Raw genomic sequence first — 18,809 nt, forward strand, 5'->3', positions numbered from 1 at the left:
TCTTACGTATGCGACGTCGGATAGCCAAAGCTATCTGGAGCAGCGAGGGCTAGAATTCTGGCGGTGTCGACATCGGCGTTTCGTTAGCTATTCCGGATGGGATGAGGATAACAATGAGCAATTTGTAAGTGCCCTGATAGCTTTGACGGTCCACCTAGGTGCCCTTAAAATAGCTTTTAGCTTCGGTCCCGGAAACTGACATCGGTAGCAATTAGATTAACGTTAGATTCATGATTGATGGAGTGAACGCCAGTTCCTAATTTCAAGCACCACTTCTTATTCGCCAACCGTAGCCTGATGATTACATCTGTAAGCTGGACGCATCGTGACGTGGTTAGTTTTGCGCCTGCCAACAGCCTTGTGTTCAGCCACTCCCCTCGTTTTAGCCTCCAGGTGAACAATAAATGAACGCCACCTAGCTTGAAACCAAGTCTTAAAGCTTTTGGATTTTATTGGGAAACTAGGCAGCTCATCGCGCACTTCCAGTTCCTATCTCATTGCTTTCTATATCCTATGTGAATGCAGTCGAATAGTAAATAACGACAAGATTCATCCACTAGTACACTATTGCGACGATAATAAATACTAAGCCTTCCTTGAGACCGTATTAGGTTGAGGTCAACACCCATTAGAATTAAAGCAGTCGACCAACATTGCTTTACTCAGACATAAAGTCAAACCCCTGTTTTGTTCTGCTTAGGCGGCCGAAATGCAGGTAAGCTATATAAGCGTTCAGGAAAGACACTCGCACATGATGACTACACCATAGGATGGATATCCACTCCACCGCTAGAGCTAACTACGGCTAAAATGATGCTCGATTTAATCCATAGCAAACTACCGCAGGGACCGAGCGATCAGAACACCTATATTCTTGGAGAAATCCATGGACACAATATTGCTATGGCATTTTACCATCTGATGTATATGGTACCACCTCCGCAGCCATTGTAGCAGCTCACATGTTGACTAAATTCCGGGTCATACGCTTCGTCCTAATACTGGGGATTGGGGGAGGTGTACCAGGTGGAAAATCCGATATTCGACTCGGAGACATTGTTGTGAGCAAGCCTTCAGGAACGGACGGGGAGTAATACAATACGACTTCGGCAAGACCGTAGTAGAAGGCAAAATTTAGCGTACTGGATCCCTCAACAAACCGCCACAGGTTCTCCTGACTGCGGTTTCGGAATTGGAAACGTACAACTTGGCCGGACAAAGTCAGATTCCAGGATACCTCTCACAGCTACAGAAAAGATGTTCCAAATTATCCAAGTTCGCCTATTGTGTTCAAAGGTCTGATCACTTGTACGCATCTGAATACAATCACGTTGGACTGAGGGCACATGCAATGGTTGCGATAAGGCCAAATTAGTGGCAAGGAATACAAGAAATTCAACCAACCCTCAAATTCACTACGGTTTAGTCGCATCCAGCAACCAGGTAGTGAAACATGGGGCCACAAGGGATCAATTGGCCCAGGATCTAGGAATTCTTTGTTTCGAGATGGAGGCAGCAGGCCTAAAAGATCAGAGATATCGGGGCCTTATCTATAGCAACAATGGCTCTCACAGCCTCCATTGTAGGATTTCTTAGTATCAGCGGCGGTATAGTGGATTGTCTTCGCGCTCGTTCTGGTGTCGAGATGACACCAAATGTCCTTAAAGATGTTGCAGCACAACTTCCGCTTATTACGGATAGCCTAGAGAAGATTGCAGTAGATGGTAAAAATGGGTCAATTACAACCGAGGAACAACATAAGCTCCTACCTGTGGTAACTGGCTGCCTCGAGCAGGTTACCACCCTTGATAATCTAGTCCAAGACTTACTTCCGCCGTCAGAAGACTTCAAATCGCTGCGTATAAGAAAGTCGATTTTGCGAGATTCTTCAAGGCAAGGGCTATTTCTTCCAGCCTAAAAATACTGGAGACCTACAGATCTACTCTTATCTTCCGTCTTCGGCAAAGGACGGGAACCCAAATCAACAGTCTATATAAGTCAAATAAAAGGCGTGAGGGTAAGAGCCATCGTGTCCCCACATCTTCCTATACTATTTATACATGAAGCTAATCGTTATCTCTATTAAGATTATCTGACGGTAATTCAGCGGCAGCAGATAAGAGCTCTTGCTGCACAATTTTTGAAACCCAGCATGGTTTTACTGATGCTTCTTGTCTCCCCGGGACTTGTGAGTGGATTTGGAACGAGCCAGCTTTTATCATGTGGATTGAACCATCACCAGACACCGAGCGACTGCTATGTGTGCAGGGAATTAAAGGCTGTGGGAAATACGTCCTCGCTACGTCCATCTCGAAATGCTTCCAAAGTAGAGGCGATCAAGTTTTATTCTTTTCTTTTTCCGGTACAGATAACGAGCTACAGAAGCTAGATTCTTTGGCTCGCGCCTTCCTCTGGCAGCCGTTGCAGGAAAACTCCGACGATAAGGCATTGGAGTTGGTCCAAGCACTTCTACAAAGAAGCGCTCTGACAACATCGGATCTCTTCAAAACTCTAATAGAAGCCACAAAGCTAGCGATCGGGACGGTCTACTGTATCATCGACGGCATGGATGAATGCGTGGATGAGTGCAACAATCCAGGCTCTGGACTCCTCTCCTAGGTTCACAACATGGTCAAAATCGAAAACTGCCGCATAGCCTTGTTTGGTCGGGCACGCGTCCTTCACGCCGCCACTCAGTCCTCTCTAAGTATTGAGATAAATTTTGATTTTATTAAAGCGGATATCGAGCGATATACCCATCTCAAGATAGAAGAATGCAAAGATTGGAAAGATGAAAGCTTGTGAGGCCGTATCTTCAAAGTCCTACTCGAGGGATCCGACGGAATGTTTCTCTGGGTAGAACTGATGATTGCGGAGTTGCGTAGAGCTCTTACTACAGCCAGCCTCATGGATAAGTTGCGCCATATTCCACCCGGAATCGAAAATCTATACCGAGCTCGCTTCTTAAGACTCTTAAGAGAAAAATCCGCGAGATAGTCAGGAGTCGATCCTGGCGAGAAAGGTCCTAGTTGTCTCAGCTCGTAGTATGACGGTTGACGAGCTGTGGTACTCCCTTACTCTCGACAACGAATGTGGTTTTAAATTGCAAGATAGATTGCTTATCCCATTAGAGCTAAAAATTCTGGAAGTTTGCGCTGACCTTGTTATGATCACGAATGGTCGCGCACAGCTCGTTCACTTTTCTGTACAAGAATTCTTGACCAGGCCGGAGGCAGATTGGCCTTGCGAAAACGAGGACGATCGAAAGATGAAATCAATCTTCCGAGTGGATATTGAAGCTGCGCATCTATCGTTAGCTTCTGCTAGTATGGACTACTTGGGTACAAGTGAATACAATTCCCGTCATAGAAACCAGGCTGGAGAAGAGCAGTCTTGACGGCGAATTGTATGGATGCAAGCTTGGAGCCGCTTTCGAACGGGAGCTCGAACACCGACGACAAGAGTTTGGAAACGATGACCCGCTGACAAAACGATTACAGTTCCTCTACGATTGGGCCGAGGAATTATCACTAGATGGAGCTGGGTCTGGCGAACCTTCTGCTACCGTACCTGAAATTATGAATCTTATTCGTAACCATGAGATAGTACCACGGGTTGCAAAACTTGATCTGTTCTTAAAATTAGGGATTTACCTGAGCAAATTTAAGCCTCTCTCTGATCCTCTCAAGTTACTATTTCGGGCTATCTTAGAGATGGCTGAAAAAATCACAGTTCCTGTCCTCTGCATCATTGGGTTCTTTTACCACTCTCTCGGCAAACTTGATCAAGCTCTTGAGGTTTACTACCTTGCTCTAACAAAGGAAGAAGGTCTCAATGAAATCATCAAATGCGGTTTGTTCTCTGCTATAGGTAACATCTTCTCGCAAGGCAAATATATGGAAGCAGAAGGAAGATATAGATAGGCACTAAAAGAAGCGGAGATAATTCCAAGTTTGGGCAATGTATTTACTGTTCTTCTGACCCATGGTATTGGAGAGGCATTGCATTATCACCATAAATACTCAGAAGCGGAAGAGACCTATCAATGTGCAATAGATAGGAAAGAAAGGGTATTTGGACATGAAGATAGGATTACAATCAGAAGCGTATCCTGTCTCGGAAGTGTATTATTAGATCAGAAGAAATATTCAGAAGCGGAAGAGATGTTTCGACGTGCAATGGAAGAACGACAAAAGATGTTTGGAGGCGACAATCCGGATACATTCAATAGTGTACGCAACGTCGGAATTTCGTTGAATTGGCAGGGAAAACATTTCGAAGCAGAAGCGATGCTTCGATGTGTAATGGAGGGTCGACAGAAGGTGCTTGGGCAAGAAGATCCTGCTACACTACAAAGCATGAATGACGTTGGAAATGAGTTATGTTGGTTGAAAAAATATTCAGAGGCAGAAGAAATATTCCGCCGTGTGATCGAGGGACAAGAGAATATTCTGGGACCCGAAAATTCTGATACACCCGATAGTGTGAATTCGCTCGGAAACGCGTTATATGGTCAGAGGAACTATTCAGAAGCGGAAGAGATGTATAAACGTGCGCTGGAGGGACGGCGGAAGCAGTTTGGAATAGAAAATCCCAAGACCCTTAGATTACTTCATAACCTTGGTTGGGCATATTCCGTCAAGATAGACATTCGGAGGCGGAAGAAATTTACCAAATGATGGTGGAAGTAGGAGATCTCGAAAAAATTCTTAGAGATTATCCTACATTGCTTTCCGATATCAACGACCTTGGTAAGCAATTGTATAGGGATCGAGGAACAATCGGAAACCGGGTCAATTTATGAACCAAGTCAATTTATACCCGGGATTCCTTGAAAGCCGAGACTCATAAATAACCGATGGGTATAGTCTCGAGGTGGGTATGTGGATTAAGAAGTTGGCGAGGTATGTATATAGCTCTACCAATGCACCAAGGGCGATATCGATTCTAGTAAACTAAACAGTTTAACTCCCTGAAATGCCGTATACTTCGAATTCGCAGAAGCGCTTGACGTGCTCTTTATGTCACATGGATGGCAAGCAACTACTTAGAGATTTAAGTAATTGTAAACGCTGATACTAGAATACTACATGACCAATATTCCCATATATAGGCATTCATCTCGATACCACCACCTTCTCCGAGATAACCCCCATGCCCCCAATATCCTCCACCACAACCCCCAAAATCCAACAATTCACCAAAAAGAACGCCGCGGCCGCGCTCCACAACCCAGGCCAAAACTTATTCTCCCCTTCAAACTCCAGGTGATAAGCCTGCCCCAACCACAACCCCTGCGTAACCACCCACAGCCCCAGCGCCACCACTCCCACAACCTTCCTCCTCAAAAACCTACTCCTCCCCAGATAAAACGGCAACAAAACCAAATACCACATGAAATACTGGCTCGTAACCACTTTATTAAACGTCACAAATGCAAATGTCTGCGCGAACATTGTTGATGGTAGGTCCTTCTGTGCGAATAACGGGAGGAGGATAGAGGAGATTAGGAGTTGGGGGAGGAAGGCTAGGCGTTCTATTGTTAGGTTTGAGAGGGTAATGGCGGGGTATAGTGGGTCTGGTGTGAATGGTGAAGATTTTAGGTATAGAAGGGTGTTATATGGTGAAAAGTTATGGCGGTGATCGAGACGGGTGAGGTGGTGGAGAAAGGTATGCACGATAAAAGGATGGCCGTAGACGGCGTACATCCCAACATTAAGACCCATAAACGTTGTAAAAGCAGTGATAGAAAATACCAACCGGTCTTTCGTTATAAAACCCTTGATTTTAGATATCAAATCCGGCTGATTGGGCGGCTGCATCCATAAAAGTATCGAAGGTGCATATATGAACGGGTATATTTTAAAGTGTACTGCAAACCCGAGTATAGCACCGCTAAGCACCACCCGACGTTTTTCAACAGACCAGAGTAAGGCGATTACTATCACGCCTAATAACCCTTCTGAGCTTCCACGGGTACTGATCGTTGCAACCATGGGGTTTAACAGCCACAATGAGGCGTATTTCATCGCTCGGGTGGCTTTGAATCCGTAGATTTGTAACACTTGGATGATCAAGTATCCTGCTAGAATATCACCGGCCGCAAAGAGGAGTTTTCCGAACGAAAACCAAAGGGATTGAGGCTCGAAGGTGCTGGGGAGGAGGAGCCATGATAGTAATGGGGTGTAACGGTATGTTGCCCGAAGATAAGGGGACGAGAAGTTGGAGACATAACGGGCAGCATCGGTGAAAACAAGGTAGTCGATGTCGGTGTATTTAAAAACGGAGGTGGCGTCTTGGTAGAGGCCGTAGAGGAGGAAGACGAGGCGGAGGAGAGAGGAGAGGACCAGGAGGGAGGTTACCGATATCTCGGCCATTGTCGCGGGTCCAAAGCTCCCGGCACTCCCGTGTATACATGTGTATGTAGTCTAGTTTCATGTCAACTATCAGTACCATATGGCTCAATATAATTGTTGAAGTCGTACCTGAGGATAATTATCAATATCGCGAAGCCATCATGGAAGTTGACAGTTAACATTGAAGTCGCGACCTCAAACTATTAACAGGTACAGTGGAGCTCCACGTGTGTTGCCACCAAATATACAGCGGCCCAATCGCCTGAAGAGTTCCCCAGATTCATCTTCCTGACAGTTCACCTCGCCTTCATTCAAACCTCGCCACCCCGCCATACAAAACCTTCAAGAAAAGGACTTCAACTATCGCAAACTACTCCCAATAACCAGTTTTCCTCAAATCCAACTTCACCGCCGTTACTCGCTTTAAAAATGGGTCTGGTACGGCTATAAACTCCCGGTTGCTGATTGGAGACAACAAGCTGACGAATCACCGCTTCGGGTGGGATTAATAGCTAGGAAAGATTATTCACTTGGGCGTTGATGCTGTTATCGGTGGGTTTTAACTGTTATCTTGTGGATATCGGAATTTATGCTGATGTTGAATAGTCTCCGCATTCCTCGCTGGTGTGAAACGGTCAACCGGCTTGTCGTACGTCCGCTCCATCCGTATATCGTGCATGCATACCCGACGATACCTTCCGTTCCACCCGCCACTCTAGAACCGCAGACTAACCTAAACGAACAGCTTCAAAACCGAAAGGATCGAATCCAAGGACATGCGCGGTATGGTCACCAAGTACCTAGACATCGGCGAGTGGGTGATGGACCAGAGTATTGCGGTCATGGGCACATCTGCATACTTTGAGAGGAAGAGTATGTCTTCTGCTTTCTCTTCTCGTTCTTAATTCTCTTCCGGATACCCACCCGATGGGGTATCTTTATCTACGGATTTTCACCTGTATGTTGTACGCACTCTCCTTGGGTCTGTCTCAAACTGGGGAATAAGTTGCCGGTTAGCAGCCAAATAGTCTCATGGGCAGCAGGGTGGATGTGTGAATATAGTATTCGGCAATATCAGTGCTGATGCTGTGGATGAGACAATAGGGTTTTAAAGTGATTTAAGTGCTTTCCCTTTTGGGGGTCGTATTTGTGGGTTTTTGATGCGTTCTGCTGGCTATTATCTTACCCGGGTATACGGGAGAAGTATTTGGAGGGATACATCTGGAGGTTGAATCTACTCTGCTCAGTCTTGTCGACACGATTGGGCCATGCATCTCTGATGAAATGGCGTGGTGTATACCCGGTGGAGGGAATATAGGTGGTAGTGGTGGTTTTGGGACAGACTAGCCCATGAACCAGGGATAATGGCGTTCTATCATACATTTTTTAGTCGATCGATTGTGTCGTTTAGATAGATTTCCGTTCGAGTATATACGAAATTTAAGGATGGCTTGGACAGTCCTTCTCACCACTCTAACCCGTCGTCTCAATACCACTGATAGTATTGGAAAGCATCGAGTAGTCCCTACACGGAACATGATTATATGGTACACACATGATTAATCCATCATGCCAATATATACACGAAAATTAAGCCCCTCATCTAACCCCATTTATGATCAACGAACCCTACAAAGCACCTGCCCCCCTGTCATCTTCCTAACCGCCTCTCTAAGCTCCATAACCCCCCTATCCGTACTAACAAAAATACACTCCCCCATCTCCGCGCCCTTAACATACCCGGCATCCTTCCCCAACCCAATCTGTTTCAAATCCTCATAGCCCAGCCATATCCTCTGCGTAGGCTTACTAACAAGCGTAAGTTTACTCATAACCGGTTCGTTTTCGTAGTATTTCAGTCCTAACCATAGACGTTTGGAGCTTATTGTGGTTTGTGTGGGAGGGGTGAAGGCGGCGTCTGGGGAAGAGGGGGAGCCGGTGGTGACGGATGAGATGAAGCCTTCTTTTAGGAGACCGACGGAGAGGGCGAGGTGCAGTTTTGAGTAGGGGATTGAGGTTGTCCCCAGCCGTGCGCGGGCGGCATTTTGGAGGTGAGAACAAATGTGGGCGAGGTTTACGAGGGACATGGTGGTTGTGGTGGTTTGGTGGGGTTTTTGGTTGATTGATGTGCTCGTGAGAGCTTGGGGCTTGGATCAAGGTGGACGGTAGATGAGTAGATGATGAGGTCTGAGAGATATCTGGTTAGTATAGATTTCGGAGATATATTGCGAAGCTGGGGAAACTTACATCATACGGAGTCCATTGTCGGTGTTCAGACCCGTCCACCAGCTTGTTTGTGAGGTCGTAAGGTCCTTGAAGTTGTGAAGCCGCAGAAATTTTGGCGAACGTGCACCAGCCACAGGATGTATGTCTTGGCGCCAAGTACAGCCACAACTTACCAAATCCCGGTCAACACAGCGTCCGAAGTTAACTGACCGCCTAGTATGCTACAGGTGTAAAAAATAGAATCTATACCGAAGATCACGAAAGGGCACTCTTCCCGAAGTGGTCTGATTTTCACTTGTTCAATCGTATAAATTACGAAATAGAATTTGTTCGCAAAATGCAAAATTGTGCCTATCAAGCTTACCGTAGCTCTTAGCACTATTAAAGCTAATGATGTACAGGGAACCTTATGCTGAACATGTCTACGTTACAAACGTAGGGCTTTCTGCGGTATTCAGGAGAAACTGCAGCAGGAAGAGTAGTAATTTTTAGAAATGTTGGTCTTTGATATCTTTGTGTACTCAGGAGGAAGATCAGTATGAAGCAGTTCGTTTTGGCGAGCTCGAGGACCGATAACTTCGACTCCAGAAATATCTCAATACCACCGCCTTGAAGGCCGGGCATGGTTGAGGATTCAGTCATCATTCCCCGGCAAAGCTGAATCTGAGTCGACAGGTCGGCCATATAAATTTATAAATCTAATAAAAGAATAGGAAAGTAAGAAAGTCCATCAAAAGTCCCTTCATGAATCCGTATACCGAGCTGACCTCGGCTATTGGAGCACAAAACCGTTTGTAGGACCCAGTGAAACTTCTAGAATGTATGTTTCTAGAGTATAGCTTAGGCTCTTGTCATCAGCCTGAGGTAAAGATGGAGGCTCAAAACATGAAGATCCAGAAGAGAATCCTAACCGATCGTGTCGAATAGCTGTAGCTAGTGCATCTCTTCGACATTTCGTATATTTAGCTAGTTTCTGTTACGCACTAGAGCTAGAAACCAGTATAAGGTTTCTGGATTTCCTGACATCAAACAAAGCTTCTAGAATACTCATCATATAAATCTAGATTTATTCAAGTAAAGGGCCCCGTGATCGAGGAACCAAGCTGAATCAATCCAAAATCTATATTTTGAAAACTATGGGAATTCCTATGTGTATATTCGCAATTGCAAACATCATGAAACCGAGAATGGGATTTTGGCGTTGGGGCTTTCGAAATTTCGTCAGCCGAGCGCACTGTAGCACCGCTAGAACCACTATCCAAGACCTTCTAGTCGGCAAAGTGTGCTTGAATGCCGACTATCTGAGTTCAATACTTGCCTGAATCGGTTTAGTCTATTCTGGGGAAGCTATCGAAAATTCCTACACTATACCGCCTTTGGACTATTCTATTCCGTATTTGGCAGCGATCGATGTGGTATTTTCTTTTCGAGAATCCTAGCAAAACTATTGTTCCAGCAGATATCCCACACGACGCATTGCCCCTTCTGGTTCGCAACCGTTCTGCTGAGTCTTCTCGGACTGCGCTCGAAATTGAAGCGGTTCGGAGTACGGAACTCTTGATTTGCAGTTCCAAAATTAGATCTTGAATCACATATCCGGAGTGTAAATCACTAGCGGCTCCGGAGAGGTCTGTCAATCTTCTAGTTTCTGGGAGAATTCTATAGACCCGGCTAACGAGCTGAACCTTCGAAAGAGTGTCCATAGGATTCCATCGTAGTACTCAGAAATTCAGCTATGAGGATCAAAAGAGCTGAGAAGTTCAGCTTTAAAGTGTATATTCAACATGTATATAAGCATCCATGATTTCCCGTCAAATCAAATTTTTTATCATCATCAGTCGATCAATCAAGCAAGCAATCAACCCAATCTCCAAACTTCTCTTCTCTTCTCACCTCTGGCAGGTTTTGAGCAAAGTGCTGGTCACTCTCAAATTTTCATTCTTCTTTCATAACGTCCACAAAAAAACCCTTTTTATATTGACATAACTTCATCGTACCTCTCGGAAAACTTCTTTGCCTTCCTCGACGAGAATCACAATAACCTACAATCCTACAAAACCACGGACAACAGTACCCAAACCCTCGAATTAATCAACACCCAATCTACAAAATGAAGGCCACCACCATCATCGTCTCCATCCTCTCCGCTACCGCTATGGTCAACGCGGCTCCCCTCCCAAACCCTCAATTCCAAGTCTCACCAGACAATCAATTCCAGAGCAACATTGGATCGGGCGTCCAACAATGGGGGCAGGATATGATAAATCAATACGTACCACAACCAATTGCCAACTCTTTGAATAACATACAAAATGTTCCTGGATTTGGACCACATCCTGTCGCGCAATTCTTCGATTGGGGCCTTAATCAGATCGGGCTTCGACGACTTCGACGACGGGACTAATTCCTGCCAGGGATTTTGCTATGGTAGTTAAGACGATAGTTGCAGTATGGAGTTAAGTTTTAGAATTATAGAGTGGGATATGTCATAGATTGTTCCTGTATTATTTTGTTGGTATTGTTGATAGTTTTCTTTGAGTTTCGGTCGAAGATGTAACATAAAAAGCGACAAAAAAAAAAAATAATTTTTTTTCTAGTATTTTTCTTCTTTGCTGGCCCTCAGGATTTGACCGTGAAAAAGTTTACCGAGTAATTTTACACCAAGGATTTCTTGATCAGCGAAGAAGTAAATGTTCTATATCCAGAGCACCCGTTGTATGCTTCATAATACTTTACAAAGATGGTTTGGCTATGGAACAATAGAATAGTTGAAGTATATAGAATATCCGAAATTTTGATGGAGATAGATAGAACCTCCCTTCTCCCGTTGTGATATCTAGGTACGAGACCAAATTTTGCGCCCCTTAGATGTTTTAGCCAGTTCTGGCAAGTACATGTACATTCGTGAGTTTTGTCACCAGCGCCTGGACCTCGAGGCGATTGTACAGTTTAATCAATTGTTCTCACACATTTGTAGATCTTTTTTGATGATAGGTCTACAAGATGACGCCATGGTCCTCCCAGGTAGTAGGATCGGATTATATCTACCCACTCCGTACGGACCTTCTTTCTGTCGCTGCTATTTGATGTTGTCGTTGTTTAGCTGGCTCCACTATTCCTCCGATTTCTGGTGCAGTTGGTGACTGCATATTTCCGAGTACCTGAGACAGGGTAGTCAATATAGCCATGCCTGGGGTGAGAAACCCAATAGCTAACATGATAGCCAGAAGAAACACCGCAAATATCGTCACAGTGACCGGGAGCGGTATTTCCTTTGCTGGGACCTAATTCTTCGATCGATTGTCTGTTGTATCCGAATTCTATGATATTTTATTCGGCCACATTGAACAGAACCGGTGCGAGGCTTATTTCGTGATTTTCAAAATCGAAAACGGCGTATAGGGATCTGAGGAATCGAATCCGACGAATCACTGAACTGATGTATATCGCCAAGCCACCCAGCAAACAGTTTAGACGTCCCACCGTGCCACGATCTCGCATATCATTCCTCTGTTTCTGTGTGACACACCCGTTAGGTCGAATTTAGGCCCCGGATTTTCGATAGAAATTTGATATCTAGATGGCATGAGGGAATGGGAATTTAGACGAGTGCAAAAGGCTCTGTATACTTGGGAAATCGACCAGCTAAAATGGCAGTCTCCTTGTCTGGGGAGTTTGCAAGAGTAATCTCCACGATATTGACCGATTGGGCCGTCGGAAAGGAGTGGTTTGCAAGAATCATTCCACGTCACTTGAGCATTTGCGCCACCTTGACACCATGAATAAAACCTTCGTGTTACCTATTTGCATCCCAAAGTAAAGACGTGGGATCGATTCAAGCACAGTGAATCGCGTGGCTTATATCAACGGACTGTCTACGGTATCTAAAAAAGAAAAAGTTGACAGGAATTCCGTTTATCCATTTCTAAAGGTTTCTCACGACCTTCATTACAAAGAATAGAAAAGTTCGGCCCAAAAAAAAGAAAAAAAAAAGAAAGAACGAAAGGACAGAAATAACCCCAGGCTTTTCAGTCTTCGCTTGGTTTATCAAAAGAAGAAAAGAAACGAAGCCACGCAAGACGAAGAGCCTGAAAAAGTCTACAGTCCGACCAAGAAGAAAACACAGTAGTTTAGTTAACCAATCGGCACGCTCTCGCTTGTTTGTATTCTTCCTTTTCTGCACCTTCTAATATCCTCTCCTCTCTTCATTTTTGAATTTTCGTCAATGGTAAAGAGAACAATAAGAACTTGAAAAAAACAATGGAGTCTTTGTTTCAATTTACGCCGTGACGATACGAAGGCTATTCGTAAAGAATCATTGTTAGCGATCTTTTCTGCAAGACATTGGCGTATAGTGATGCATAGTGGGAAAAACTCACGTGTTCGTATGACCCAAACCACCCTTCCACCCCTGTACAGCGATGACAACATCTCCCTTAGCGAACAATCCCAACTTGACACCCTCCTCAATACCCCACTTCAAACGCTTGTCGACATCCTCCTGCCAGACAACAACGCTGAAGTCGGGTTTAGCTTCGGGGTACTGAAATGGGTAAACACCACGGTACAAGTGAGCACGGCGAGCAGCGGCGGCATTGCGGGTAACCATGAGGATTGGACAAGTTGGGCGGTATTTGGAGAGGAGGCGAGCAGTGTTGCCGCTAGATCATGATTGTTAGTATGGTCACGATGATGAGACAACGAATTCAAGATTGGAGACTCACGAAGTGGAAAGGACGACAATGGCGGCAGCCTGTTGCTCCAAGGAGGCGTTGACAGCAGCGATGGAACAAGTTTCATTAGTCTCGGTTGGACGAACTGTCAAGCTACGAAGGTCGTTGAACAGGGAAACGTAATTGATAGCGGTTTCCGCAATCAAGCAAGTCTCGTGCATCATAGTAACCGCGGCTTCTGGGTAATTTCCCTTAGCGGTCTCACCGCTGAGCATAACGCAATCCGCACCGTCGAGAACAGCATTTCCGACATCCGAGACTTCGGCACGGGTCGGGCGGGGGTTGTATGTCATCGACTCAAGCATTTGGGTAGCGCAGACGACGGGCTTTCCGGCAAGATTGCACTTGGCGATCATCATCTTCTGGGCCATGAAGACCTGGGCTGGAGGAATTTCGATACCGAGGTCACCACGGGCGACCATGACACCGTCAGTCTCCTTGAGAATTTCATCAAAGTTGTTGACACCTTGTTGATTCTCGATCTTGGAGATGATTTGAATTTCCTTGCCTTCTTCGCCAAGGACCTCTCGGATAGCACGGACGTCATCGGCACGACGGATAAAGCTGGCAAAAACCATATCGACGCCATTCTTGACACCGAATCTGAGATCTGCCTTATCCTTCTCAGAGAGAGCTGGAAGGTCGACATCGGTACCGGGGAGGTTGACACCCTTTCTGGAAGAGATCTTGCCGTTGTTCAAGCACTCGCAGAGGATATTTTGCTCATCGACGATCTTGAGAACTTTGAAGGAGAGGACGCCGTCATCGACGTAGATAATGCGACCTTCCTCGATAACTTTGGCGATGTTCTTGTAGTCGACATACCTGAATAACCGTCTGTTAGCTTCCCATTTTGTGATTTACATCTGATAGTGGCGTGCCATACATGTTCTTGTTATTGGAGGCAGTCTTGTATTGTTCATCGGTGGTGATAGTGATCTGATCGCCGGCCGAGATTGGAATATCGGCATCGCCGACAGTGTTTCCTGTTCTGATCTCAGGCCCTTTCTATGGCATGGTTAGCCCTGTTTGGTATCGTGGTTGTATCGGTTAGGGGGAATCGTACGGTATCAAGAGCGACGGCCAGGGGGCGGCCTGCTTGTTGGCGTTCAGCCTCTTTGGCATTGTCGATAACGCTCTGGTGGTACTATTATGATGAGGATAGAAGTTAGGAAGAATCCTAGAGCCGAAGAAGAGCTTGTTATAGACCATACCTCATAAGAGCCGTGTGAGAAGTTCATGCGAACGATGTTCAGACCACCTGTTTTGGGAATCCTGGTTAGCCCCGCCATGCCCCCACTATTACCCAACCACTTCCACAAAGAGCATCGACATCTCAATTAGACGGTTTCAAGACAAAAGTGGAGAGCCTACATTTTCGCAAGGTGTTTATCTTCTCAACTGAGTTCGTCTTGGGGCCTAGTTCAATGTTGGGAGGTGAGAACCCCGCTGTCAGCCAACTACCCCTCCATAGCAAGTCCCTACGTAATGGAAAGGCCATACTAACCAATGGTACAGATGATTGAGGTTCTTCGGAAGTTCTTCTCGGGAACATGATTGATGTTTAGAGCGGAAGTCCACTCGTAGGTGGTCTTGATGTTGGAGAGAGCCATTTCGACGTGTTTTCTCGAGGTAAACTTTGCTGTTTTGAATGCTGATGGTTCTTCAAAAGCACCAACTGAAACAAAAGGTTGGTAGAAGAAAGATGAAGATGGAACAGCAACAATACCTGTGAGGGGACAATTGGCTAGTTTAAATAGAACTAGCTGGGGCAGCTGTCTGGAACGAACGGTAGCTTTGGTTTTTTCCTTTTTGTAGCGGATAAAGGAAAAGTATGCTGCTATCGGCGATATTCGCAGAGGTTGTTTATTGCAGAGGTGGTGGCAGTGAGAACAAGTGATAGAGCTCACCAAACCTAATCAATTCAAAAGTTGGTGGGGGCCGAACATGCCTGTTTAACTACCACTACCTCCACTCTAAACCACCCATTGATTCTAACTAATTTGATACAGCGATGTATGCACAAGTACAGAGATCTTTAAGTGCTTCAGCATCCTGCGGCAGCGGAGCTTGGATGGATATCTAAATATCAGCACGGACCAGACCAAACGCCACCGGACTTTTCCCAATGCATTTCATGAATTCAACCAATTCCCTAGGCTACGATCAACTGGGAAATCGCCTTTTGAAATGGCAGGTCGATGCTCCGTCTTCTCCGCTGTTCGGGCTGCACGCCAAGTCGCTGGTTCAAACCTATGACGACTGTTCTTTTTTTTTTTTTTTTACCGGTCTCTCAACGTCTGTTAGTTGCTTGACTTACATGCCGCCGAAAAGTACTCCGGACTCGTTAGTACAGAGGCTGGTAGAGGCATTACTAACGCTCAACAATTAACTCGGTGGCCGTTTGGTCCCCGCGACCATCGAGACGAGGCGAGGAATCCTAAGCTACGCGTGAGGAGCAAGGAGGACCCTGAAATTCTCAAGAACAGGCGAATGGGAGTAACCCTTTTCGCGTCGTGCCGGTTTAACCAATCGAACTTTTGCGAATACCTCTCGCGGCGATAGATCTTCGACTAATCGCCGAAGCTGCACTCAAAAGATACTGGGCATGCCTCGGGTTGGTGCTGGAAACATCATGCGCCACAGCCACAGAGTCCTATCGACGCCACAAAGTGGGTAGTCACTTTTTTTGTCACAGGTCAATCACGTTGCAATTGTCGCCAGGCCAATCAGCCTATCTGTGATGTGTCCGTTCTATAACGATGGGTATCGCGTACCGAAGATACAATCTGAGTCGTCACATCGATGTATAAGAACGACTTAACCTTGTTTGCACTTTGAATTCCCCGACATCGCTGTTCAAGCCACAATTTCTGCCACACTAAAATAACACATATTCAACACTATTTCAGACAATCAAGCGTTAACACAACCGGAGATCTAATATCGTGACAATGGTTACAAGTACCCGTCGGAAGATATACGGAATTCGAACAAACCACGAGGCAGCCGGCCCTCCTCGGGAGGCTGAGAGCATCGTGGCAACAGAAGAGACTGAAATAGCACCCTCTCCAAATACTAATGTCCGCGAATCAGATCCCAACGTTTCTGAAATCGCTTCCGGGGCCGACGACCACCTTGGTGAAGAGTCAATTTCTAAAGTAGAAGAATTGGCGCACTGCTCTTATTGTTTGGAACAGCTATGCCCTCCGACTTGCGCTACAGCTCTGTTCCTAGATTACAGAACCGGGATCTTCTTGCCTGCATCCCTCTACCCAATACACGACGCTACTGCAGTGCTGACCAAAGGCTTTCCCGAAACAACTAGACTTGATACCCATTTCCGAGGGCGTAGGGAAAACTCGGGCAGGTTTTACGGGCCAGACTACGACAATTTCCCAGACCCGCAGACTAAATCACGGCAGGAACCAGGCTACAAAACCATCTGGTGAACACCACCGGTGCCCTGCCTCTCATATTACGGAAAACGAGAAGATTGAAAACCCTTCGCTAGGAGCTTACCGCTTCTATCGAGGCTTCCAAAGTAATCGATGGATTGGGCCCCATCGTCGGAAGCGGAGTACCGTGACTATACTTCTGAGAAACAAATCGAGGTAACAGCATATTACATCCCCGATGCCTCTGATCATGACTTCGGATTCAATGATGCTCTTGATCTAATACCGATTCACCAAACGACTTTCTATGATACCATATGTCGCCGCTGTTGCCTACCCGATCATAAAAATTATAATCCTTCTACCCGCTTCAACATCAATTGCATGTGTCACGAAGACCACAAGAAACTCAAAACCTCGGCTGAAGAGCCGCGGCCTGGCTCTGCCATTGTCAGATTCACAATGATCGAGGTATTCCAACAGAAAGAACGTTACGGCGATTGTTCGAGTTCTTCGGGCTTTGGGCTTTTGTTCCGTCTCCCACTTGCAGTCGAAATGGAGGCTAAATTTTTTCCTGTACTATCTTGGGCACCAAAACTTCTTGTGCCCAAAGACCCCGGAAGATCTGAAAAGAATATGGAAATTCTTCGTGGCCCGACCGTTCTCCGCTAACTCCCCTAAGCGACAAATCAACCTACAATATCCCTCGACTGTCGTAATAGACGATGTAATCGACCTCACTCTTCATGACGTGGGCTTTGTTGATCCCTAGTACTTTCAGGAAGCCTCACACCTCCTATCTCACACTCGGAGTTCCCGATGCCCACCCGCCCCGCCAAAACCGTTATTTTTAGACCTGCCTCTCGATATAATTAATTTAATTTCAAAAGAACTCGCATATTGTGACCTACTGAGGCTCTCCTTGACCACCAAACGGCTTCGTCATCTCGCTCCGAAACCACCTTTGCATGGCGTAGCAGGAACCATCTACGAGGAGCTACTCCCTCGCAAAACCCATGCATCTATTTCACCAGGAAATTGTTCTTACTGTGTCCACCCACTTTACCCGCCAACCTGCTCCACCGCCCTCTTTCTTGACTACAGAACGGGCATTTTCTTCCCTGCCTCACTATATCCAGGGCATAAGGCTTCACCTGCCCCAACTGAAGGGTTTGATGAAAACTCCACGTACAGCACACATTTTGAACCTGGCAAGAAGCCGTGCGACTGGGATAACTCACCCGCTGAGTCAAATATCCGCGGATTCAACTGTAATCCTCGAGCACCAATGCCGGCAGTATACAAAACTATTGGTGCAAGCATCTCCGCTATCCTCCGTCGCTTATGAATAGCAACTACGAAAAGAAGAACGCGCGAATGGGCGCTTACCGCTTCAACGAAGATTACGACGCTTATGGGGATGGCTAGTCGTACGAAGAGGCCCCTCGGCGTTTCATAGCCAAGAACTCTAGTTGCCCTCTAAATTCACTGAGGATAATTTAACGGGCGACAAAACACAAGTAGTTACTACTGTACCAATAAACAGAGAAACTGGTAAACCTTTTTTCTACGACAAACTATGTCGCCAGGAGATTCGTCACGCTAGTTGATCCGGTACAATTTGAACGACATCTCGGAAATCGTTCAGGTGCGCACTATGACTAAACATCGACCGACACTACAGGGTTGGTCTCCATTTATTCCTTCGGGCGATAAGGCTGATATCCCTGATAAATCGGTGGAAGTTCGGCCCTCGTGATCGAGCGAATGGTGATATTTTGGGGGCGATAGTTGTCTGCGTATGATCCTTGTAACCTGCGACTCTATCAGTTTCAGCAATATAATAAATTATCGTTCAGCTATCACCTTCTAATAGCCGCACCACAGTCTCCAAATATAGATCCCTGCTCGGAATTCCCCGCACACGAGGCAACACCACCAGATACCATCGTAAGACATAACATGATGTAACCAATAACTTTAGTTTACAAATACTCGAAATCTTCATTAAAAGAAAATTCAGAAAGCCCAAATACGAGGATTTCCAAGAAATTTGAAAAGTTTTGTGCATTGCTGTTGGACTTCGCTAGGATCCT

At 45.8% G+C, this 18,809-nt stretch overlaps 9 protein-coding genes across 9 annotated transcripts; 5 read left to right on the forward strand and 4 right to left on the reverse strand.

The window, feature by feature from the left end:
• Nucleotides 1-1,561: 1,561 nt before the first annotated feature.
• On the forward strand, nucleotides 1,562-1,918 carry DFL_004455 (uncharacterized protein; the record flags this gene model as incomplete). Its single annotated transcript, XM_067633552.1, has 1 exon — nucleotides 1,562-1,918. One exon carries the CDS (start codon nucleotides 1,562-1,564, stop codon nucleotides 1,916-1,918), a length of 357 nt encoding a protein of 118 aa, XP_067491709.1.
• Nucleotides 1,919-3,166: 1,248 nt separating this feature from the next.
• On the forward strand, nucleotides 3,167-4,679 carry DFL_004456 (uncharacterized protein; the record flags this gene model as incomplete). The annotated part of the gene is made up of 3 exons (XM_067633553.1): nucleotides 3,167-3,312; nucleotides 3,377-3,870; nucleotides 4,027-4,679. The coding sequence occupies 3 exons, from the start codon at nucleotides 3,167-3,169 to the stop codon at nucleotides 4,677-4,679; spliced, it is 1,293 nt and encodes a 430-aa protein (XP_067491710.1).
• Nucleotides 4,680-5,117: 438 nt separating this feature from the next.
• Nucleotides 5,118-6,538, reverse strand: DFL_004457 (uncharacterized protein; the record flags this gene model as incomplete). The annotated part of the gene is made up of 3 exons (XM_067633554.1): nucleotides 5,118-6,368; nucleotides 6,416-6,428; nucleotides 6,486-6,538. The coding sequence occupies 3 exons, from the start codon at nucleotides 6,536-6,538 to the stop codon at nucleotides 5,118-5,120; spliced, it is 1,317 nt and encodes a 438-aa protein (XP_067491711.1).
• A 247-nt stretch (nucleotides 6,539-6,785) lies between these two features.
• Nucleotides 6,786-7,468, forward strand: DFL_004458 (uncharacterized protein; the record flags this gene model as incomplete). Its single annotated transcript, XM_067633555.1, has 5 exons — nucleotides 6,786-6,794; nucleotides 6,869-6,908; nucleotides 6,963-7,005; nucleotides 7,102-7,229; nucleotides 7,461-7,468. 5 exons carry the CDS (start codon nucleotides 6,786-6,788, stop codon nucleotides 7,466-7,468), a joined length of 228 nt encoding a protein of 75 aa, XP_067491712.1.
• Nucleotides 7,469-7,975: 507 nt separating this feature from the next.
• On the reverse strand, nucleotides 7,976-8,443 carry DFL_004459 (mitochondrial 37S ribosomal protein uS8m; the record flags this gene model as incomplete). Its single annotated transcript, XM_067633556.1, has 1 exon — nucleotides 7,976-8,443. One exon carries the CDS (start codon nucleotides 8,441-8,443, stop codon nucleotides 7,976-7,978), a length of 468 nt encoding a protein of 155 aa, XP_067491713.1.
• A 2,249-nt stretch (nucleotides 8,444-10,692) lies between these two features.
• On the forward strand, nucleotides 10,693-10,986 carry DFL_004460 (uncharacterized protein; the record flags this gene model as incomplete). The annotated part of the gene is made up of 1 exon (XM_067633558.1): nucleotides 10,693-10,986. The coding sequence occupies one exon, from the start codon at nucleotides 10,693-10,695 to the stop codon at nucleotides 10,984-10,986; it is 294 nt and encodes a 97-aa protein (XP_067491714.1).
• Nucleotides 10,987-12,861: 1,875 nt separating this feature from the next.
• Nucleotides 12,862-14,928, reverse strand: DFL_004461 (uncharacterized protein; the record flags this gene model as incomplete). The annotated part of the gene is made up of 8 exons (XM_067633559.1): nucleotides 12,862-12,883; nucleotides 12,962-13,243; nucleotides 13,307-14,140; nucleotides 14,202-14,323; nucleotides 14,382-14,462; nucleotides 14,530-14,576; nucleotides 14,690-14,734; nucleotides 14,823-14,928. The coding sequence occupies 8 exons, from the start codon at nucleotides 14,926-14,928 to the stop codon at nucleotides 12,862-12,864; spliced, it is 1,539 nt and encodes a 512-aa protein (XP_067491715.1).
• Nucleotides 14,929-16,269: 1,341 nt separating this feature from the next.
• On the forward strand, nucleotides 16,270-16,767 carry DFL_004462 (uncharacterized protein; the record flags this gene model as incomplete). Its single annotated transcript, XM_067633560.1, has 1 exon — nucleotides 16,270-16,767. The coding sequence occupies one exon, from the start codon at nucleotides 16,270-16,272 to the stop codon at nucleotides 16,765-16,767; it is 498 nt and encodes a 165-aa protein (XP_067491716.1).
• Nucleotides 16,768-18,410: 1,643 nt separating this feature from the next.
• On the reverse strand, nucleotides 18,411-18,677 carry DFL_004463 (uncharacterized protein; the record flags this gene model as incomplete). The annotated part of the gene is made up of 2 exons (XM_067633561.1): nucleotides 18,411-18,528; nucleotides 18,580-18,677. 2 exons carry the CDS (start codon nucleotides 18,675-18,677, stop codon nucleotides 18,411-18,413), a joined length of 216 nt encoding a protein of 71 aa, XP_067491717.1.
• Between the last annotated feature and the right edge of the window lie 132 nt (nucleotides 18,678-18,809).

The sequence above is a fragment of the Arthrobotrys flagrans genome (genome assembly GCF_004000055.1).
Source record: "Arthrobotrys flagrans strain CBS H-5679 chromosome Unknown unitig_0, whole genome shotgun sequence".
Classification (NCBI taxonomy): Eukaryota; Fungi; Ascomycota; class Orbiliomycetes; order Orbiliales; family Orbiliaceae; genus Arthrobotrys; species Arthrobotrys flagrans.